The 23874-nt window shown below is 46.2% G+C and overlaps 1 protein-coding gene and 1 pseudogene across 1 annotated transcript in view; one reads left to right on the top strand and one right to left on the bottom strand.

The window, feature by feature from the left end:
- Rab1a (RAB1A, member RAS oncogene family) overlaps positions 1-8948 on the bottom strand; it is a 28180-nt gene extending 19232 nt beyond the window's left edge. Inside the window, exon 1 of the mRNA XM_051164681.1 lies at positions 8707-8948. Within this exon, the coding sequence (XP_051020638.1) occupies positions 8707-8729 (23 nt within the window). The 5' untranslated portion in view covers positions 8730-8948. The remainder of the gene's footprint in view (positions 1-8706) is intronic.
- A 9224-nt stretch (positions 8949-18172) lies between these two features.
- Positions 18173-18272, top strand: LOC127206086 (uncharacterized; annotated as a pseudogene).
- Positions 18273-23874: the final 5602 nt, after the last annotated feature.

Genomic DNA, 23874 nt, shown 5'->3' on the forward strand with positions numbered 1-23874 from the left:
ATTCTCAGGAAGAGGTTCCCAACTTCTAAGGTCCCAGCAAAAAATATCCAAGAGGAGATAAGAAAATAAAAAAATAAAACAGATACACTTAACCTAAATATTTGGGAAACTTTTAAAGACCAACCAACTCAGTACCTGAAGGAGAAAGTCAAAGGCCACTAAGACCTAACTACAGATGTCATATTTTGTTGCTGTTATTATAAAGAAGGGTGTCTCGGGGGCTGGAAAGATGGCTCAGTGGCTAAGAGCACTGTCTGCTCTTCCAAACAACCGGTGTTCAATTCCCAGAACCCACATGGCAGCTCACAACTGTCTGTAACCTCAGTTCTAGGGATTCTGACACCTTCACAATAATGTACATAGAATAAAATAAAATAAAATAAAAAATTGTTTTTAAATTTTTAAAAGATGTCTCTAGATTTTAAGGCTTAGAACTGGAACTTGTGCCAGGCAGTAGTGGGGCATGCCTTTAATCCCAGCACTTGGGAGGGAGAGGCAGGTGGATCTCTGTGAGTTCAAGGCCAGCCTGGTCTACAATCTCGAAAAAACAAAACAAAACAAACAAAAAAACTAGAACTTGCAATCCTGTCTCAGCCTTCTCAGTAGCTAGAATTGCAGGTATGGACCACCACGCACACTTCTCAACCCTTCTTGGTCAGGGCTCACTGTGCAGCTGAGACTCCCAAACTGCCTCTGCCTTCTCCAAGGGTACAGGGACACGCCATTAGTCCCCTGCTCAACACACCCTCTTCCCTGTTTTTTAAGTCTCTCCATTGGAGCCTGGTGGCAGGCCTTTGATCTCAAGTTACTTGGAAAGCTGAAACAGGAGTATCACACATTCAAGGCTACCCAGCTACAGAGGGAGTTCAAAGCCAGTCTGAACTCCTGTGTCAAAGTAAAAAGTAAAAGAGGGCTGGGACAAAGCTTAGTGGTAGAATATATGCCTAACATGAAGAATGGCCTAGACAACTCCCCATACAAAAAGTAAGTGGGCAGGGGCTGGAAGAGATGACATGTTAATTTTTTTAAACAATTTGTTTAATTTTGCTTTATCTGCATTGACTGAGGCCATTAGATCCCTTGGAACTGGAATTACAGACAGTTGTGAAGAGCCATGTGGGTGCTGGGAATTGAACCTGGGTCCTTTGAAAGAGAAGGCAGTGCTCTTAACCACTGAGCCATCTCTAACCCCCATGTTAATTTTTTCAAAGATGTATTTATTTATTTAATGTTTATGAGTGCTTTATCTGCATGTATACTGCAGGCCAGAAAAGGGCATCAGATCAACTTACAGATGGTTGTGAGCCACCACGTGGTTGCTGGGACTTGAACTCAGGACCTCTAAAAGAGAAGCCAGTGCTCTTTGGCTACTGTTTTTTGTTTGTTTGTTTGTTTCTGTTTTGGGGGGGGGGGGGAGATTGGTTTTTGTTTTTTGAGACAGAGTCTCTCTGTGTAGTCCTGGCCTCGCTTTATAGTTCAGGCTGGCCTTGAACTCACAGTGATCCTCCTGCCTCTGCCTCCTGAGTGCTACAATTAAAGGCAAGCACCACCACGCCCAACTTGTTTTTCAAGACAGGGTTTCTTTGTGTAGCTTCGGCTGTCCTGGAACTCACTCTATAAACCAGGCTGGCCTCAAATTCATAGAGATCCACCTGCCTCTGCCTCCCAAGTACTGGGACTAAAGGCGTGCGCTGCCTGGCAAGCACTAGATGGTCTTAGAAGGCTCAGGTTCAATTCAGTGCACCCACATGGTAGCTTGATAGAAAATCTGACACCTTTACATAAATATGCACATACCTGTGCACATGAATTAAAATTTAGTTTTTAAAGAGAAAGAGAGGGAGAGAGAAGTTTAAAAAAAAAATCTCTCCATGAATATTTAAAGGAAATATCTATCCAAATGTCATCTGGCTTAAATTTTAAAATTTTAGGGTTGGGAGATATACTTGGCGGTCATAAATTCAATCCCTGGTGGCACAAAAAGCAGGGGGGGGGGTTCCCCTTATCGTCTATGGGTGCTGGAGAAAGAGCCTAGCATTTAAGAGCATTGGCTACAGAATGTTCCAGAGGATCCAGGTTCAATTCCCATAATTCCAGTTCCAGGGGATTTGATTTCCTTTTCTGGCTTCCCTCTGACATCAGGCATGCATTAGGTATACAGACAGACACCCACAAACATTAAATACTAATTCTTAAAAATTAATCGTATTATAGGTATCAAAGCAGCAACTTAAGCCCCAACTTCTCCAGGAAAACAGGAATAGACTGACCACTCCCTTCTCCTTAAAAGGGAGAGGAGGCAATCTGCCAACGTCTCTTACTAAGAAACTCAAGAGTCAATTCAGAGAGTCATAAAAAGCTAAGTCACATCGAAAATAGCTCATGTAATGGCACCCAGGTTTTCCTTTTGTTTTGTTTTAATCTTCTCTGCCTTCCTCCCTTCCATTCTTTCTGAGACAAATCTGTAGGCCAGGCTGCCCTGGAGCCAAGACTGGCCTTAAACTCTTGACTTTCGTGGGCACTGGAATTTCCAAGCCTAATCATTTTGTGAAGTTTCTATACAGCTGCCTGTCTACCTGACAATTACAGATGCTGATACTCCAGACACTTCAAAATCATATTCTACACAATAAGCGTCCTAATTTCTCCTGCCAATTTTTCTACAATGGATGGAGTGACAGAGGACTTCTGCCTGCCATATGCAAGCCCTGGATTTGATTACCAGCAACACACACACACACACACACACACACACACACACACACACACCTCTCAGGAAAAAAACTACATGAAAGCCATGACAGTAATAATACATGTCAGACAGATAACTGATTGACCCAACTTTATTTGCAAGCACTTAAGAGAGAGGACACTTATTTGAAATGGCTCTACTAATTACAGAAAAGCAAAGCCTGGAAGCTTATGGCTGGGCACAGTGGCACACACCTTTAATCCCAGCACTTAGGAGGCAGAAGGGTCCCTATGAGCTCAAGGCCAGCCTGGCTGGCTACACAGGGAAACTCTGTCTCAAAAAACCAAAAAAGAAAGACTTCTAACATTTTCAGGACTCTGAACTCTCTAAAGGAGGGAGAGAGGGAAAGACAAGGTCATCATCACAGATTGGTCTGCGGAAGCCCAGGAAAGGGGCTGCTCACTTTTCATCTGAGCATCTGGGAAATGGATGCTGGAAGATCAGGAGTTCAACCATCCCCATTAACACTGTGAGGTTTGGTTTGGTTTAGCTTTTTGAAACAAAGCCTAATGTAGCCCAGGCTAGTCTGGAATTCACTAAGTAGCCCAGGCTGGCTTCAAACTTCAGGCAATCCTCCTGCTTCCAATCTCCCCAAATACTGGAATCTCATGCATGAGCCACCACGCTATGCTATTTTGTCACTTTAATTAATTAATAAATAAACAAGTCTGATGACTTGAGATCAATCCTTGGGATCCACACATACTCCACACACAAATCCATGTGTTCCCCCTCCCCTTCATACACACACATACACACACTAAACAAATGTAATTTTAAAAAAATTTTGGGGGGGGTTTTTTCAAGACAGGGATTAAAGTTCTACACCGCCACCACCTGGCTCTATTAAAACATTTTTTTAACTTTGGTGAGTGGGAGATGCTTCATTAGTAAAGTGTTTATCAGAGTTAGATCCCAAGCACCCACCTAAAACAAAACAAACTGGTATGGTGTCCCATTCCTGTAATCTCAGCACCAGAGAAGCAGAGATAGGAAGCTCCCTGGGGCTAACCTAGCCACTTCTGTGAACCCCAGGCCCCAAAGAGAAACCATGTCTTAAAAAAATAAGGGCTGGAGAGGTGCCTCAATGGCTAAGAGCACTGGCTATCTTTCCAGAGGATCCAAGTTTGGTTCCCAGCAACCACATGACAGCCTCTTCCGACCACTGAGGGCACTGCGTGCACCATGCACATGGTATACAGACACAATAAGGACAAACACACACACACATAAGATAAAGGCTAAAAACAAACAAATAGGAAACCTCCCAAGGAATGAAACCCAAGGCTGACCTCTGACCACCAAATACATGCACACACATGTGCACATGCACCCAACACTCGTACATACACATCTTTGAAGACAAGAAGTTCAAGGCTAGTGCTAGAGCTCAACTGGTAGAATGCTATGGGCTCAACCCCCAGGACCTCATTATCTCAGCACTCAGCAGGAGGATCAGAAGCTGAAGGTCACCCTCAGTTATAAAGTGAGCTTGAAGTCAGCCTGAGATCCTCAAGACCTGTCTCAAAATAGAAAATGAATTAAAGTTCCCTAGAAGCTACTAGATTATGACAACTACTTCTTGTATGAGGGATAATATTAAGTCTGTGTCTATGTCTGTCTCTCTCTCAAGACAAAGTCCCTATGTAGCCCTTGACAGCCTGGCATTCATTAATGTAGACCAGGGTGGCCTGGAGCCCTCAGTGACCAACCCTCCTGCCTCTGCCTCAAGTACTCAGGGTACAGGCTCTTACACCCCTCGCACTGTCTGCCTCACTACCTAGCTCTGAAAATCAAATCTTGGGTCAGCAACATAGCTCAGTGCTTACAACCAAGACTAAAACAGTTTGCTCCCCGGGGCCCACAGAGTAGGAGGAGAGAACTGATTGCAGTAAGCTACCCTCTGACCTCCACACGGTCACTGGAGCACTCAGGTGACCCCTCTCCAAATACACAGTAAGTGTAAAAAGTCAAATCTTTCTTCAGATCTCCAAGAAGAGAAAAGGCTTTGGGCCTTTCCATATACTTTTCCACTGTTACGATCACACTTTCAGAGGCAGATGGACCTCTGTGAGTTAGAGGGCAGCCTGATCCACAAAGTGAGTCCAGGACAGCCAAAGCTACATAGAGAAACCCTGGCTCGAAAAGCAAACAAGCAAACAAACAAATCACACTTTCAGTTGTTTTTGTTTGTAGCTGAAATGAAAGTAACTTAGACCTCACCCTTAATTCCTGTCATAAGGATAACAGGCTTTTTGTTTCTCCCAAATCAACCTAAAATTGGTTTTCTTCAGATCATAAACAGACAGGCAGACAGACGCACATGCACACGCGCACGCACACACACACACACACACACAATGAGAGACAGATTATAACTTAGTTATTATTGATATATTAATATTGATATATTGGCTGCACTTATGATTTTCAGTAATAAAATATCTGTCATTAGCTCTAATCTCCCCACCACCCCTTCCCACCCCCTAAGACAGGGATTCTCTGTGTAGCCCTGGTTATCCTGAACTCCTTTTGTAGACCAGGCTGGCATTGAATTCACAAAGATCCACCTGCCTCTGCCTCCCGAGTGCTGGGATTATAGGCGTGTGCCACCATGCCCAGCCTCGCCTCTAATCTTACGCGTATTTCATAAATCCCTTCCTCAAACTCTTAGACCATTTTATTACATAGTCTAAAATGCAAATATAAACCAGATATTCACCTACTTGAGGACTTAAAAGAAGGATGAATAAAATGACTGTCCACACAAGGAGGCATGGTGACTCAGGACAGGAAGACTGCTGCAAATACAAAGCCAGCCTCATCTACACAGTGGGTTTCAGAACAGCCAGGACTACATCACAGTGACATCTTGTCTTAAATCTTAGGAAAAGGTGGGGGGGGGGACTATTATCCTTGTCATTTATTAGCCATTCCTCTTCCTTTTCCCTCTTGGAAACAATTCCCTGGATCACTTCTATGCTAATAATTCTTTTTTATTCTACTTATTTAGATTACTGAGGGAGGGACACATGTGCCGCCTGGAGAACAACCTGCAGGAGCCAGCCCTCTCCTTCCACCACGCAGATCCCAGGGATATAACTTTTCAAGGTGGGCAGATGCCTTGACCAGCTGAGCTATCTCACTGGTGCACTGGTAATTTTCTTACATGTCTTCCAAAACCCAACATCCCACTAAAACAAGCAATTCTTCCCCCTAAAATCATATGGCTCTGACCCATGCCGCACGTCTGTGTGCTGACTCTACTAGGATTTGACATGTACAGACTCTATTTTGTATATTATGCCACAGGCCTCTTCAGGTTAAGACTCTTAAATCTTAGCTTAGTTAAAAATGATTTACACCGTGGGCATGGTGGCGCACACCTGTAATCCCAGTACTCGGGGAGGCAGAGGCAGGTGGATCTCCGGGAATTTGAGGCCAGCCTGGTCTATAAAGCTGAGTTAAGGACAGCCAAGAGTACACAGAGAAACCCTGTCTTGAAAAACCAAAACGAAAACCAGGAGGGGAAAAAAATAGATTTGCACCACATACAGCAGCGTGCTCTGGACAGCTGCCCAAGTTTTTGTACATACTCGTGAACTACACTACTACCTTAACAGATAATAAAAATGACTTTTTAATACTACTTTACAAAATGAGAAACAACGTTTTGTCACCTAGTTAAATCTTCAAGACCTTCTTACAGTATTAAAAAAAATTAAGTTAAAATGGGCACGGTAGTGCACGCCTTGAATCCCAGCACTAGGGAGGCAGAGGCAGGGGAATCACTGCAAGTTCGAGGCCAGCCTGGTCTACAAAGCGAATCCAAAAAAATAAAAAAAATTAAAATGTAAGTAACAGGGGCTGGAGAGATCACTCAGTGGCTAAGAATATGTATTGTTCTATGCCAGCAGTTCTCAATCTGTGGGTTGCAACTGCTTTGGGAGTTGAATGACCATTCACAGGAGTCATGTATCAGTTATTTAATTACAATCCATAACAGTAGCAAAATTACAGTTATGAAATAGCAATTAAAGTTTTACGGTTGGAGGTCACTACAACATGAAGAATTGTACTGAAGGGTAGTAGCATTAGGACTTTTGAGAACCATAATAAAAATATTTAAATATATGTAACAAATATAGGGAACTTCTCAAATAATACAGGCTTACAAACCTTCCTAATATAGCAAACCCATGCTCTTTACTGTTGCCAGGAGAATTAAGTAGGAACCCAAATTCAACTTTGCTTAACTAAACTAATTTTGTCCTGGAGAGTCCTTGGTGGGGGAGGGGCTGCCAACAGAGCAAGTATGTTACTGTTTGAACTATTCCCAGCTTCTTAAAGAAATACAAAAGCCTGGGCCAATGACAAAACTCTGTGGATAAAGTGCTTGTCTGATTCAGTACGCAAGCTACAAAGGAAGGAAAAACAAGCTCCCAAAAGTTATCCCCTGACCTGTCACACAGCACTGTGGCACCTGTGCACCTGCAAGCACATGCAACACAAACACACATACCACAATAAAACTAAAGTCTATAAAAGTCCTGTGCTTCGCACAGTGAAGAAAAAAAAAAAAACAAAAAAACAAAAAAACAACAATTCGGCATTAAACCACAGTCTTACAAAACTTGAACCTCGAATGCATTTTGCAAGAGCCATGTGACACACACATGACAAGTCAGCTAAACTGACGGATGGACCTTGCAAGGGGAAACGGCAATAACTGACCAAAGCAACAAAAGAAATTCAGTTTTTACAGCAATACTGATTTCTCTTAAAAAACAAACAAACAAACAAACAAACAAAGCAACAACAAAATTCCTCTCCCTTAAAGAGTTCTGACACTAATAAGGAATAGAAATAACATCTCTGCAAGTTATTGATTTTCGTAGATGGAAACCATAGAATTTTAGGTGCCGTTCAAGAGAGCCTAACAAAATCTACCCAAGAAAAGAGAACACCAACCAGTTCCCATGAAAGGTGCCAGGTGTGTCATGTCACATCTGCTCTAGTGACTTCTTGAGTAAGCAAGAAAAAGGAATGCATTAACTTTTCATGACACGTCATGGAACCTCATTCCCGATCGACACCCATTCAACTAGGTAATCTAAAACCTACAGCTCTACCAAAGGTCTCATTCCTTTTCTCCCCCCCCCCCCCTTTTTTTCCTTTTTCCAAATTTGTCAGCAAACTCGGACTTTAATTTGGTGGTACCAGGGAGACATTTTTAGTTCAATTTTGTGGTTGTTGTTATTGACCTACTGAAGACAAAGGTGACTGGAGACTTAGGTGTCCTCTAAAACAAAAATTTCACCCACTGCCCAGGATTTTAGAAGGGTCGTGGCTCACAGTTCTTAGCAGAACTCTTGCAGGAGACAAGCCCCAAAGGCAACTAACCATTGTAAATAGCTTCTCGCGGTCTCCTCATTGCCGCCCCCCCAAACCCACGCAGCCCGGAAGCATCCATATTACCTGAAACCTGACGAGGAGAGAGAGAGAGAGCTCTAACAACAAGCTCCGGATTCACAAGGAAAGCGGGTTTCCTCCCTTGCCGACGCTGACAGCTCCGCAGAGCCGGCGCAGGGTCTGACAGTGCCCTCTAGCACAGTTCTCCCACCGACCTCCCCTTAAAAACAAGTCCTCCTCCAGCCCTCACTGCCTCCAAAGACGCGCCCCTCCTGGCTGCCGTCCGAGGCCGATTCCCCCCGACGCCCAGCCTCGGCGGCACCCACCTCCCCGCCGGCTGCGCCCCGACCCCGGCCCGGAGGCCCGACCCCTCCCCGCCGCGGCCCTCGGCCCTCAGACAATGGGAGCCCCTCGGGCTGCTCTGTCTCGCTCGCCCGGCCGACATTCCCACCGCTGCGCAGCGAACCTCCTTCCCGGCCGCCTTCACCCGCGGCCGGCCGGCCGCCCTCACCCCCGGCCCGCCCCGGTTCCCCTGCACTCACTATTCGGGATTCATGCTGGACATGTCACTGCAGCTGCCGCCGCCGCCGCCGCCACCGCCCTTGCTGACGCAGCCGCCGCCCCAACTCTCCGCGCCACGGGTAATGGAAGGGAAGGAAGGAGCTAAGCTGTTCCGGTAGAGCAAACGTCGACCCCACTCCGACCCTTAGAACACAATCAGCAGCAGCCGCCGCCACTCAGGGATCGCTTCCACCCAAAATGGCCGCCGGCGAACCAGGAACTAGGGAAGCCTAGGCCAAGGGGCCTGTCGCGGCCCAAAGGGCGGCCGCGTCGCGCGGCACGCCGGGAAATAGAGTTGTGAGCACACAGCGCGCTGGGCAAGCTGGACGGGGCCGGAGGACAGCCTGAACTCAGCTTCCCACTAGGCCCCGCGCTCGAAACGCATGCGCACCTGCGAGCTTGTCGCCGGCCCCGCCCCGATTCCCTCACTCTATCCCCCGCCCTTCCTGCTCCCCTCCCCGCTGGCTCGCTGGCTAGGACTTTGCTCGGACTCCCCCTAGCGGATTGGCTAAGGTCGAGCGGACTGTGTTGATGTCATCAGTGAGACGTGGCAGCTGGGCGAGTCGGCGCCCCACGGGGAGGGGAGGAGGAAGGAACCGGGCTGAGGGCGGTGCCGCAGCCGAGGGGGTGGGGGCTCCTGGGGACGCCAGGACAGAGTGAGGAGGGGGCCGCTGGGACAGACGGGGAGCAGAGCCTCGCGGGCTCAGCTGTGGAGAGACAGGCGACACCATCAGAGCTTTGGGATTCCTCTAAGGACAGAAGGAAAGTCAAGCGGCCCTTGTAGACTTTGCACTTTCTCACTCTGATTTTTTTTTTTTTTTCCATTTTACTCCGGCAACCTGACGTTGCAGTAGCTGCGTTTTTCCTGCTTCTGTCTCTTTTCTACCCCTGTCCATTTGCACACACAGCCAGATTTATTTGTCGGAAAGTGCACCTCCATCACTACCTCCCAACCTACAACAAAGGTGCAGCATGTTGTGTTGTTGAGACACATGCTAGAGTCAGCCTAAACCAGTTTTCCTGCCTGAGGCCTGACTTAAAAATTAAACCGGCCGGGCGTGGTGGCGCACGCCTTTAATCCCAGCATTCAGGAGGCAGAGGCAGGCGCATCGCTGTGAGTTCGAGACCAGCCTAGTCCACAAAGTGAGTCCAGGACAACCAAGGCTACACAGAGAAACCCTGTCTCGAAAAACCAAAAGAAAAAAAAAAAGTTAAATCGGCTTTTTGGTGGTTGGTTTTTTGTTTTTAGTTTTTTATTTTTTATTTTTTTAAGTTTTTCGAGACAGGGTTTCTCTGTGTATTCCTGGCTGTCCTGGACTCACTTTGTAGACCAGGCTGGCCTTGAACTCACAGGGAGATGCCTGCCTTTGCCTCCCGAGTGCTGGGATTACAGGCATGTGCCACCACGCCCGGCATTTTTTTTTTTTCTTTTTTTCCTTTTTCTTTTTCTTTTTTCCTCCTTCTTCCCTGTTGTTCCAGTTTTTTATTAGCAGTAATTCTGTATCAGTCTGAAAACTTGGGCAGCATGAGGAGGGCTATTTTAGCTATGGACTCTAGAACTAATATTAATACATTTTTTTAGACCTTATGATCTTAACTTTAATCAGCTCAGGAATTTAACTCTCCACTAAACTTTAACACTTTATCTTGGGTTATTTATTACAAAGGGCATAGAATAACACACTGTCCAAAGTTTATCTTCCAACTTGTTCTAAGCAAGACTATCATCTCCTGAGGCCGACTGCAGAATCACTGTAAATTTCTGTGACACCAAAATATGCAAAAGAGGCTGTTCTCAGTTCTATCCCTGTAGTCAGTTCATCTTTACACATCCCCCTGGAGCTCCTCCATGTGCCTTGACAGCCCCATCAAATGCTGTGTAGGTGGGGGTGGGTGGTTTTGGTTTTTTGAGATAAGTTTTCACTATGTAGTCTTGACTGTCCTAGAACTTGCTCTATAGACCAGACTAGCCTCAAACTCAGTGGTTCACCAGCTTCTGCCTCCTCAGTGATGAGATGAAAGGCATGTGACATCGTGGCCATCCATCCCATAAGGGTTCTTTTCTGTGTTAATTTCTTAAATGAGGCTGGGCATGATGGCACACGCCACCAGCCTGGTCTACAAAACAAAACCAGAACAGAGAAACCTTGCCTCAAGAAAACAAAACATGAACTAGGTCCCCACCCAAAAATGACCCTAAGTGAGTAAATGGAGCCTGCTGGGGAGATGGCTCAGCAGTTATGAACATAGCTTCTTCTAGCAGAGAACTGGAGAACTGGAGTTCGATTCCCAGTGTCCAAATGGCTCTTCACAAGGATCTCTAAGCCCGGTTTCAGTGAATGCAATCTCTCAGCAATCCCAGAAAAAGAAAAATGAATAAATGAAGCACCAAGTGTTTATAGCCCTGGACCCTGAAGCCTACAGTAGTACCTGCCTTCATTTTACAGAATAAAACCTCACTGGGCATGGTGGCACACGCCTTTAATCCAGGACAGCCAAGGCTACACAGAGAAATACCCTGTCTCAAACAAACAAACAGAAAAAAAAATTCAGAAGTGTCCCCAAGCTTAATTTTTCAAGCAAAGTTTTTTGTTTGTTTTGGGTTTTGTTTTGTTTTGTTTGTTTGTTTGTTTGTTTTTAGGATTTATCATTTAAGTCAGGCATAGCAGAGCATGCCTTGAATTCTTAACACTTGGGAGATAGAGACAGGTGCCTCTCTGTGAATTAGAGGCCAGCCTGGTCTATATAGTAAGTTCTAGAACAGAGCTACATAGTGAGACTATGTCACAACCCCTGTTCCAAAATCTATCGTTTAATATGGATGTGGGCTTCTCTAAGAGGTACTACCACCAAAGTTCCATTTTCTAATTTGTATGTCTCCTTGGAGGTGAATTTCCTCAACTTTCTTTCATTAACTATTTTGTTTCCCAACAAATTATCTTCTAGTAACTTTTTTTTGTTTGGTTTTGGTTTTGTTTTTGAGACAGGGTTTCTCTGGGTAGCCCTGGCTGTCCTGGATTTGCTTTGTAGACAGGCTGCCCTTGAACTCACAGAGATCCCGCTACCTCTGCCTCCCGAGTGCTGGGGATCTTTTAGCAACTTTTAACCTAAGTGGCAAACAGAACAGTGTGAAGAATATATCACAATTCTTCCCTGACACCCCCAAAGCTTTACTGTTCTTGTGCATGTGGAGGACTGAACACTCCACATCTTAGTAACTGTGCTACAATATGCAGATAAACTAAGAACAGTCATGGCTGAGGAGCAGAGTGCGTGTCAGTTTCCTACATCCTACTGCGTCATAGGTGGTGTTTATATTAAGATTCCTTCTTGTAGGGCAAAGAGATGGCTCAGAGGTTGTGAACTCTTACTGCTGTTGCAGAGGAGCCAGGTTCAGTTTCCAGACCCCATATGGTGGCTCACATCTATCTATAACTCCAGTACCGTACAATAGAACATTTTCTTTGGCCTCTTTGGGGACTGCATGTAGGTCACCTACATACGTACAGTCTAAACACTCATATACAAAAATAAATAAATAGAATAGAATACACGTACTAACAATTAAATACTGCCTTTCCAAAACTTATGGTTTTCTCCTCTCCCTTCCCAGACAGGGTCTCACTATATAGCCTTGGCTGTCCTGGAACTCACTCTGTAGACCAGGTCAGCCTTGAACTCACAGAGACCAGGCTGTTTCTGCCTCCCAGGTGCTGGGCTCAAAGGCATGTGCCACTACTCCTAGCTCTTAGATGTATCTTAAAATAATATTCTCTCTCCCTCTTCCGCGGACCCCCACACACACATACACACCCCCCCCCCGCCATCTCTGATTTATGTGTGTATGTGCATATGTGGAGATTATGCTCGATCACGTTGCTGTGTATGAAGGCTGGAGACCAACATCAAATGTCTCCACTTTTTTTTTTTTTTTGGTCGAGACAGGGTTTCTCTGTGTAGCCCTGGCTATCATGTGCCACCACCGCCCGGCCATCCACCTTACTTTTCAAGGCAAGGTCTCTCATTGAACCTGTAGACTGGCTGACAGCGGACTCCCGGGCCCTGCTGTCTGGACTTCCAGCATGAGTGCTTTGGATGCGCCACACCAGCTTTTCCATGGGACTAAGGTTCCTCAGGTCCCCGGGCTCATGCAGCACTTTACCCACTGAGCCATCCCCTCAGCCCCCAAGCATACCTTTAACAAGTTTTGCTGGCCCAAACTTTAATATATCTCGTGTTTAAGTTTTTATCAATAGTTCAGATTAATAACTCAAAATAATCTAAGCACTAAGCGGCTCCAATTTGTAATCCCAGCACTGGAAAGGCTGAGACAAGAGGACTGTGGAGAGTCTGAGGAGAGTCTGAGCTACGTAGGAATCTCACTCAAAAAACAAAAGTGGTTTAAAGCCGGGCGGTGGTGGCGCACGCCTTTAATCCCAGCACTTGGGAGGCAGAGGCCGGCGGATCGCTGTGAGTTCGAGGCCAGCCTGGTCTACAAAGTGAGTCCAGGATGGCCAAGGCTACACAGAGAAACCCTGTCTCGAAAAAGCAAAAAAAAAAAAAAAAAAAAAAGGTTTAAAATCTCAGACTAGTTCATTAAAACTCTATGCAGTACTCTGCTAACTGCCCTGGTATTGACTGAGCACCTTTCTAGAGGGTGGAGGAATGACAGTGGCGGGGCACTGACATGACGTGAGTGAGGCTTGGGTTTGACTCAGCATGACAGACAAAACACAAGGCCTCTCCTGTCAGCTCTTTCGTTAAAGTAAATAAATAAATAAAAGGAAAAGGCAAAAGAAAAATGTTTGTTTTTATATGTATGTGTCCGTGTCTGTGTGAGGGTATTTGCGCATGTGTGCCAGTACCTGAGGGAGCCCAGAAGAGAGCACTGAGTCCCCTGGAGCTAAAGTTACAGAGCGTTGTGGGCTGCCTGACATGGATGCTAGGAATAGAATTCGGTTCCTCTGCAAAATCAATAATTACTTTCAACCACTGAACTCTCTTTCTCTCTATAGCCTCCTCCTCGTCTTCCTCCTTCATATATATGCATTTTATATGTGGGTGTATGAGGGTACCTATCAGGGCACACATGTGAGGTCAGAGATGTGTGGGTGTCTGAGAGCACATGTCTAGGCACACATGTGAGGTCAGAGGTATATGGGGGTCTGGGAGTACATGTCAGGGCACACATGTGAGGTCAGAGATGTGTGGGGGTCTGAGAGGACATGTCTAGGCACACATGTGAGGTCAGAGATGTGTGGGGGTCTGAGAGCACATGTCTAGGCACACATGTGAGGTCAGAGGTATATGGGGGTCTGGGAGTACATGTCAGGGCACACATGTGAGGTCAGAGATGTGTGGGGGTCTGAGAGCACATGTCTAGGCACACATGTGAGGTCAGAGATGTGTGGGGGTCTGAGAGCACATGTCTAGGCACACATGTGAGGTCAGAGATGTGTGGGGGTCTGAGAGCACATGTCTAGGCACACATGTGAGGTCAGAGATGTGTGGGGGTCTGAGAGCACATGTCTAGGCACACATGTGAGGTCAGAGATGTGTGGGTGTCTGAGAGCACATGTCTAGGCACACATGTGAGGTCAGAGATGTGTGGGGGTCTGAGAGAACATGTCTAGGCATACGTGTGAGGGTAGAGAACAAGTTTTAGGACTTGATTGTCCCACTAAGTGGGTTCTGGGATTTAACTTGGGACAGCAGGCTCGGCAGCAAGCCCTTTACCTGCTGCGTCATCTCTCTTGTGTTATTTCCTTCTTTCCTTTTCCTTCCCCACTCCCTCATTTCCTCTCTCTTTTTCAGATATGCTGACCTGCTTCGTAGGAAATGTGTGTGGACCTTGTTCTGGGTTTTTGGGGAGGGGGGTAGGTTTGTTTTTGTTTTGAGATAAGTTTTCATGTAACCAAGGCTGGCCTCAAATTCACTCTGTAGCTGAGGATGCCTTTGAACTCCTCTCAGACCCCGGTTCTATGATTTCTAGCACGCCCTACCATGGCCAGCCACACTTGAAATGTGTGCTTAAGCAATACAAGAGGGGATGAGCGCAGCTCTTTGTCATTAAGGAGATTGCCGTTCAGTTAGAAAGATCTGAGATGATAGACAAGGCCCACAGCGGAAAGTGCAAAAAAGCCCTTGAAGGACTGCAACCTGTAGATGGACTGCCAGGAATTACTGGAGGAGGGCATTGTCTGAGAAGAGATACAAAGGATGGCTCTTTGATTAGGCGGAAATAGCCTGTATCTTCATTGTGATGATGACTAGTTGTGTAACCATGTGCACTTGTCAAAACCCAGGTCACTTGGGTTTGAGTCCCACCATCACCAAAAAACTCAGTCCTATGCATCTAAAAAAATAAATTAGGACCAGCAAGACGGCTCATGGGTAATGGTGCTTGCCATGATAGCCTGACAGCCTAAGTATGTTCCCAAAACCATCTAAAGGTGGAAAGAAAGATCTGATTCCTGAGAGTTGACCTCTGACAGCCACAGGTGTGCTGTGACATGGACATGTATACACACCCATATACACATGCACACACACACACGTGCACACACACACCCCACCACCACCACACACCACCGCCGCCACCAAAACAACAACCACAAGATTTAATATAAAATTTATTTATTATTTATTTATTTACCGAGACAGGGTTTCTCTGTGTAGCCTTGGGTAGATCAGGCTGGCCTCAAACTCACAGAGATCCACCTGCAAAGCTGGTGTTGGGATCAAAAGCCTGCGCCACCACCACCAAGGAAATTGTAATTCATTTCTACATAAATTTTATGCTATTGAAAAGCAGTAGTGGGGCTGGAGAGATGATTCAGAGGTTAAGAGCACTGGCTGCTTTTCTAAAGGTCCTAAATTCAATTCCCAGCACCCACATGGTGGCTCACAACCATCTATAATGTGATCTGATGCCCTCTTCTTGCCTGCAGGTGTACACACAGGCAGCGCACTGTATACATAATAATAAATAAATAAAAATCTTTAAGAAAACAAAAACAAAAAAACACGCAGTAGCCTCAAAGCCAAACAGCAGCCATCTCCTCACATTCATCTGTGCCTGCTTGCAGAAAGATCATCACTGTTTGGCCCTCTGACTGTTTAGCCTTCCTCCTCGGGTGGAGGGGGTTCAGGAGGCCATGGGAGGCCAGCCTAAAGATCCAGACACTCTCCAGCTACTCGTATGCAATTTTTCCCTAATTGCATGTTGCCTGGGTGATCTCAGGGAGGGTCTAAAGTGTATATATAAGCTTCGGAAGACTAGGGTAGGGGGCTCCGTCTATGTAGCTAGTGGGGAACCATCATCCATGCCAGGTGAGGCCTTTTCTAGTGCAGCTTTGCATCTGCCATCCTGTCAGTACCACTCACATATGCTAGTAAGTCAGTCCAGGAAGTAGGAGTGAACATTAGTCAGTGGGACCTTAGAGGGAGGTGGGGTAAACATGGCCTAGTGTCCCCAAAGGAGCAAATGTTTGTAATGTACGTCAGCTGTTAGTTATGAGTCAGACATTTAGAAAATGGTAAGAGGTGAGTGATGGTACAGAAAAAAACGGTTTCAGTATTTTCAGCTAGGTCACTGTTATGAACAAGGTTGGCCAAAAAAAAAAAAAAAAAAAAAAGACAAATCTGGATCACCGACAGACATCGGAGAGAAGGCGCCACTTAGCTTGGAATGTACACACTGATTTGAGAATTACTGGTCACGGGGTCTTTGGGAGCTAAAGTGGGAGACGTCTGGGCTTAGATGAGATCAGGAGGCGCCCCTGGTGCCTACTAAAAAGTTTAGACCAGTCAGCAACAAGCAAAGCAACGCCAAGTGGAGGAGTGGCAGTTGGTGAGCCCAGCACTCGGGAGCTACGTGGAGCCTGCAGGTAGGAAGATCGCTTCAACTGTTAAAAAGTAATTAGATTCCTTAAGGTAAGAGCTGTGTGTCCAGTCCAAGGGCAATCTACCCAGAATAGAAAGGAGGGGAGATTCCTAAAGGAGATAGAATCTGCCTGGTTGCAGGGAAGGGAGGAGCTAAGAATAACAGAAATGTCCAGCTTACCTGCCTGCCAACAGGGAAGCAGGGCCCCAGCAAAGCCAGAGGACAGAGGGAAACGGAACAGAGAAGGAAGGCTCTGTGCTCTGAGGACAGACAAAGTTGGCCGCTGTGGAATGCCAGGACCACTAGAAACCATAATCCTAATTTGGAACACATACACACACACACACACACACACAGAGAGAGAGAGAGAGAGAGAGAGAGAGAGAGAGAGAGAGAGAGCTAGAGATGAGATTCAGTGGGAAAGCTAGTACTAGCATGTGCAAGACTGTTCAATCCCCTATACCTCCCCCCCACCAAAAAAAAAAAAAAAAAAAAAAAAAAAGGCCTGCAAAATAGAAGTCTGTCAGAGATGAGCAAAGATAGACTTGGGCATTGGAACTCCCCTTCCAGGAAACAAGAGGCAGGAAATGCTCTTAAGCTAACTTAAGATCTTGGGGAAGAACTTTGCGGAAGATAGGGTTGGCTTATTTAAATAGGCCAACTGAGTTTGTTCATCCAGGTTTATTTGGAGAAGAAACAAACATTTTTTTTTTTTCTGAATGTGCTTATGAGTATATGACTCCTGTGTACAGGCATTGCGGAGGCCAGAAGAAGCTGACGGACCCCTGGAGCTGCAGTTTTAAGTGGTTATAAGCCGCCAATCGTGGCTGCAGGGTAAAAGGACCGAGGCACAAGGAAAAGCACCCTGACCATGACTTGACACCAAGCGCAGGACCAGGGTCAAGAAACAGAATCCCACCAATCCCTGAGTTTGCTGCAAGACCTTTAAGTTTGCTCCCACAAAAATTCAACAATCTCAGGCCACCCCCAAAAGCTCCACCCAGCCCCCCAAGAAACCCTGTCTTCTCCTCGGTGTCCTGCTGCTTCTTATATCCTCCCTGACACCCCCAAAACAGGCAGCCACACTCCCTCCCATTAAGTCTCTTGTGAGAGGGCTGCTGTGTGGTGTGACTCTGTGGTGTTTCTCGGCTCCTGACTGCCAGGACACCTCTTGGAGCAGAGCTGTGACACATATAATGGGTGCTAAGAGCCAAACTTGAGACCTCTGGGGAGCAGCAAGTGCTCTTAACTGCTAGGCCACCTGCTCAGCGGCCAAAACAAACTCTTTGAATCTCCATGACCAAAGCCAAGTTAAGGCAAGGCACACACTGGGCTGGGAGTGAGAGCAAGAGTTAACTCCTTAAATGTTTCTTGTGTTTCAGAGAGAAGCTCTCAGTCTGGGGATGTAGCTCAGTGGACGGCTTCTGAGGGGACTTTGAGTTCAATCCTCAGTGTGGTCGGATTGATAGCTCTGTGAAATGGGTTGCTAGCCGGCTCATAAGCCTGTAAATCTCCCAACCTGAGAGGTGAGGCAAGAGAGTCAGAAATTTAAAGTCCCATGCTTGCTTTGGCAGCACAGAAATTAAAGTTGGGGAGACACTGAGATTAGCAAGGCCCCTGCACAAGGATGACATGCAGATCTGTAAAGCGTCCCATATATTTTTGTCTGTGCAATTTTGTTCAGGTAACCGCAGAACCTGGAAAAGCTGTTGCTGATGCTAATTCAGAACATAATGCTATTATTAGCCCTACATATATTATACACATATGTAAATGCACACATATAATTACATATTTCATATGTAATTTGAGATTTTGGAAACTTTCACTTTGGTGGCTGAACTCTATGGTGGCCGTAGTGGCCATCAACAGGACTGGAGAGGCATAACTAAGGTACCCATGCCCACCGACTAACTTATCTCTTCCATCCACGGACTGCATGTCCGTGGGCTGGAGAGATAGCTCAGTGGTCAAGAACACATGTTGCTCAATTCCCAATGCCCACACGGCAGTTCACAATCATCCATAACTCCAGTCCCAGGGAATCTGATGACCTCTTCTGACCTCCATGGGCCATGATACACAGACATACATGCAGACAAAACTTTCTCACATAAAATAAAATATATAAATCTAATTTTTTTTTTTTAAAAATCTGTCCAGAAAAATAAGCTCTTGGGCGAAGGCAGACCTTCCTCTTCTAGCTCACAATGATGGCATAATGTAGTCATTTTATTCCAATAACTCTAAGGCATAATATTTGATTTGCGGACAGTAAGTAATAAGAATGAAAAGTCTCACTGAAGCCGGGCATGGTGGTGCAAGCCTACAATCCCAGCACTCGGGAGGCAGAGGCAGGCGGATCGCTGTGAGTTCGAGGCCAGCCTGGTCTACAAAGCGGGTCCAGGACAGCCAAGGCTACACAGAGAAACCCTGTCTCGAAAAACCAAAAAAAAAAAAAAAAAAAAAAAAAAAAAAAAAAAAAGAAAAGTCTCAGTGAAGTTGGAAGAAGTTCTCAGGACTCCAATGCCCCAGTCACCACACCACCCAGTTTCTCCAGACAGTCCCTCCCAACTGCAGCCTTGCCCCTGACACCTTTAACTACTGTTCACTTCCTTTTTTTTTTTTTTTTTTTTCCGAGACAGGGTTTCTCTGTGTAGCGTTGGCCATCCTGGACTCACTTTGTAGACCAGGCTGGCCTCGAACTCACAGCGACCCACCTGCCTCTGCCTCCCGAGTGCTGGGATTATAGCTGTGTGCCACCACGCCCAGCTAACCCTCTTAATAAAGACACAGGACTGACTCAAGGGACGGAGTTTGCCCAAAACTGGTTTTGTGACAGATCTGCCCTTACTCTCCAAAGGTTGAGTGGAAACTGTCTACACATGGTGGCTGTCAAGGGAGGGAAAACTCCACGTTTGGAGGCGTGTGAGTGTGAGTGTGTGTGCGCGTGTGTGTGTAGCGCCCTGCAGATTGGAGTCACAGATTTCTAGCTACATTGTGAGGAGATGGATATTGCTAAGCCCTTCCCTATGTTTGCCTGCCCCAGGGAGGAGATATTCCTAGAACTGGGTCAGAGTGGAAGGGCAAGAAAAGGGGGGGGGAGAGGAGTGTTGAAGCCAGGGTTACTGGCACACGCCCATAATTCTAGTGCTTGAGACACAGAGAGAGGCAGGAGGATCAGAGTGTAAGGCCATTCTTAGCTACATGGTGTGAGTTCAAAGCCAGGCTGCGCTATGTGGGAACCAACCAAAACAGACAGGCAAAGGTACAGTTTTAATTAAGTAAGTAATTGTAGTTTTTATCATAAAGAGGCTTCTCTGTGTAACAAGCCTGGCTTTCCTAAAGCTTGCTCTGTAGACCAGGCTGACCTCAAACTCACAGAAATCCACCTGCCTTTACCTCCTGAATGCTGGGATTAAAGGTGTATGCCACCGTGACCAGCTGGCTACAAAGGTGGAAATTCTTCTTCTTACTTTTTTTTTCTTCTTAAAATAGAATCTTACTACATAGACGAAGCTGGCATCAAACTCACAGAGATCTGCTTGCTTCTGCTGAGCTGAGATGAATGGCTTTTTCCACCTTTTCTTTGCTTCAAGAAGCTCAGCCCAAAAAAAAAAATCTTATCAGGAGGAGCTGCTTTTGCATCCCCCAAGAACCTGGTGTGTATCTGTTTATTGATCCACCCCACCATCCATTGGTTATATACTGAGCATATCACAACATTGAGATACATCAGTGATCAAAGCTCACCGGGTCTGTGGGAGAACATAAATTGATGAGAGAGAATCATCTAACAGTTTCAATTATTTTTTTTAAAGATTTATTATTTATTATTATGTATCCAGAGCTCTACCTGCATGTACATCTGCAGGCCAGAGGAGGGCATCAGATCACATTATAGATGGTTGTGAGCCACCATGTGGTTGCTGGGAATTGAACTCATGACCTCTGGAAGAACAGTCAGTGCTCTTAACCGCTGAGCCATCTCTCCAGCCCCTATTTTTTAAAGTACAAAATATCACTGATTTCCAGCATGGGTTAAATTACAGCTTCCCGAGAAGGGTAAAGAGGAGGAAGAGGAGGAAGAGGAGGAGGAGGGACACTAAATATGCATATTAGTTAGATGTTAGTATTAAAAGTATAGCCAGACGTGATGGCGCACACCTTTAATCCCAGCACTAGGGAGGCAGAGGCAGGAAGATTGTTGTGAGTTCTATAAAGTGAGTCCAAGACAGCCAAGGCTACATAGGGAAACTCTGTCTTGAAAAATAAAACAACAACAACAATAAAAAACTAAAAAATATCTCTACCAGGTAGGCTCAGTGACACATGCCTTTAATCCCAGCACTTGGGGAGGCAGAGGCAGGCAGATCTCTATGAGTTCTAGGCCAGCCTGGTCTACAAAGTAAGTCCAGGACAGCCAAGGCTACACAGAGAAACCCTGTCTTGAAAAACAAAACAACAACAACAACAACAACAACAAAAAACTAAAAAATATCTCCGCCGGGTAGGCTCAGTGGCACATGCCTGTAATCCCAGCACTTGGGGAGGCAGAGGCAGGCGGATCTCTATGAGTTCGAGGCCAGCCTGGTCTACAAAGTAAGTCCAGGACAGCCAAGGCTACATAGAGAAACTGTCTCAGAAACCAAAAAAATAAAAAAAGAAAAAAGAAAGAAAGGAGAAAGAAAAAAATAAAGAAAAGAGAGTCTGGAGAGACGGTTCAGCAGTTAAGGGCTTTGTCTACTCTTCCAGAGAACCTGTGTTCAGTTCCTAGCACCTACATGGCAGCTGACAACTGTCTGTAACTCCAGTTCCAGAGGATCCAACACCCTCACACGGACATACATGTAGGCCAAACACCAAAATGCATAAAAATAAAAAGCTAAGGAAGGAAAGAAGGAAGAGAAAGGAAGGGGGGAGGGAGGAGATGGGAGAAGGGACAGGGAGGGGGGAGATGGGGGAGCCGGTGCAGGGGGGGGCAGTGGGATGTTTCCTCAGACTTCACCAAAGCAGCATGTTGGATACAATTCAGTTTATTGCTTATGTGGCAAGACAGAACACTGTCTAGACAGTCTTTGCAGCAGCTAAGAGCAGGTGAGGACAAGATCGGGCTCTTCTTCAAAACCAGAGTTTAAGGTGAGTGTTTTAATGAGGGAGTGAGGACCGGCTGCATGGTAGCGCATGCTTCTAACCTCAGCCCTTGGGGAGCAGTCTCACAGTCAGTGGACCGGTGACCTGTGCTACAAGGGAAAGTGTATCTCAAAAAACCACACACGTGCACATACACACATGCAAAGGGTCCAGAGAAGCCTAGGTTAGCATTTTATGCGGGTTACCCGTGAACTGGTAGGATGGGGTTGAGTGAGGGGAATCTTGGTAAAAGTATTATCTTCTTGATGCTTTATTTTCTCAAGTTAGTGGGCCCTCCTGGAAGTCCCTGGAATCAAACAATGCAGTTAGTCACGACTTCTCTTCCTGGGTCAGAGTTTCCTAGAATAGTGTTCATCTCGATGGAAGCATCAGATAATAGATTCCTGTTAAATTAACCATGAAGATGGCCCCCACGAGCATATGAAAAAAATGCTCTCTCTCCTTGAGAGAAAGGAAGTAACTGCCAGCGGCAGGGCTATAGTTCTGCTTACAAAATATGCTACGAAGAAAATAAAGCGCTATGGAAATACACAACCGGGGCATCTCATGCCCTCTGCAGAAGCCAACAGAAAGAGCCTGTGTGAGAACCGAGGTCAAACAATGTTTGCTTAGATGAAGGAACGGAGAAATGCAAGTGCGAGGCCGAGAGAGCACGTGCAAAGGTCCTGCGGCAGAAAGGAATCTCTGTTTGAACGCGTTGGCTGATCAGCAAGACAGGAAAGGGAAGAGATGCACTACGAGGGTCAATGGAGGGGAGAGCCTTATTGCAAACTGCTACTGTGTTTCACAGTGACTGACCCCTCCCTCTCTCCTTCTTTCTTCTTTCCTTTCTTTCTTGATAGGTTCTCAAGTAGTTGAAGTTGGCCTTGAACTCCTGATCCTCCTGCTGCTGCCTCTCCCACCCCCACCCCCCCAACCCAGGCAGGATCTCTCTGTGTAGCCTTGGCTGTCCTGGACTCCCTTCGTAGACCAGGCTGGCCTCGAACTCACAGCGATCCCCCTGCCTCTCTGGCTCCAGAGTGCTGGGATTACAGGCATGCACCACCACGCCCTGCTGTTGCTGCTGTTTCTTGAATGTTGACATTATAAGGCAGGAGGATGACCACAGGTTTGAAACAAGCCAGGACTACAGGACTACATAGCAAGACTGTCTCAAAACAAAACAAACAACAACACACACACACACACCTATATGTTCTGCCATGAGATCTGAATATTTTATTCTCAGAAACATGACCAAATGCCTAAAAGTTGGTCATAGACAATATTCTTGTTATAAGCCTGTTTTCTTCTTAAATAAATACATTTTTCAGGATGAGTGAGCATCTGAGCCCAGCTGCCTTATCAACATCAGATTAAAATTCTTGCCCAACAACAGCAAAACCAGTTCCAGAATGTCCTTGTGCCTGGGCTCAGCGTGGTCAAACAGGTTGCCTGGATTCTGGTGTGAGATGTGGGTGTGCCCAGGAGGAAACAAGGAAGCCAGAGCAGCTCCGAGAGCCGGCAGTGCTTTAGCTTGGGGTGTAAGGTGTCCTTTGCGTTGATAAGTTTGGTATAGTCATTCATTAGCTCCTACAGGCGCCTTCCTGGTGCTTGTAGGTTCAAGCAGCTCTGAGAAAACTTTAGCTAAGACTGTGTTGAAAGCCTTTAACCACAACTAAATTTAATCTATGCTCATAGGGTATCAAGTCTCTTCTTGGCAACCTGCTGTCCTTCCTCTGAGTGCCACCAGGTCTTCCCCTCCAGGGGACATAGTCAAATGTGAGGCACCAGAGTACGTGAGGAAGTTATATCCCACTCTCCACTCAACTGTGGAGCAAATACCTTTTCATCCCACAAACTGTAAGGAGCTCCCCACCCTCCTCCCCCCTTCCCACCCCCTCACCCCCCCCACCCCGTCCATGCCCCCAGTGAGCAGGACAGTTTGGTTTTTATGGACAGCGAAGGGGTGAAGACAGAAAAAAGACACAAAGAGCACTGACTTTACCTGCATACCAAGGGCAGGGGAAACAGCTGACTTCCTGTCTTTTCAGGTGTTGTCTTCTTGTGAGAGGATTAGGGCAAGGTGGGGGAGGGGGTGTGATTCATTTTATCGCGCCAGTTAAAGTGA

The sequence above is a fragment of the Acomys russatus genome, chromosome 22, assembly GCF_903995435.1.
Source record: "Acomys russatus chromosome 22, mAcoRus1.1, whole genome shotgun sequence".
Taxonomy (NCBI): Eukaryota; Metazoa; Chordata; class Mammalia; order Rodentia; family Muridae; genus Acomys; species Acomys russatus.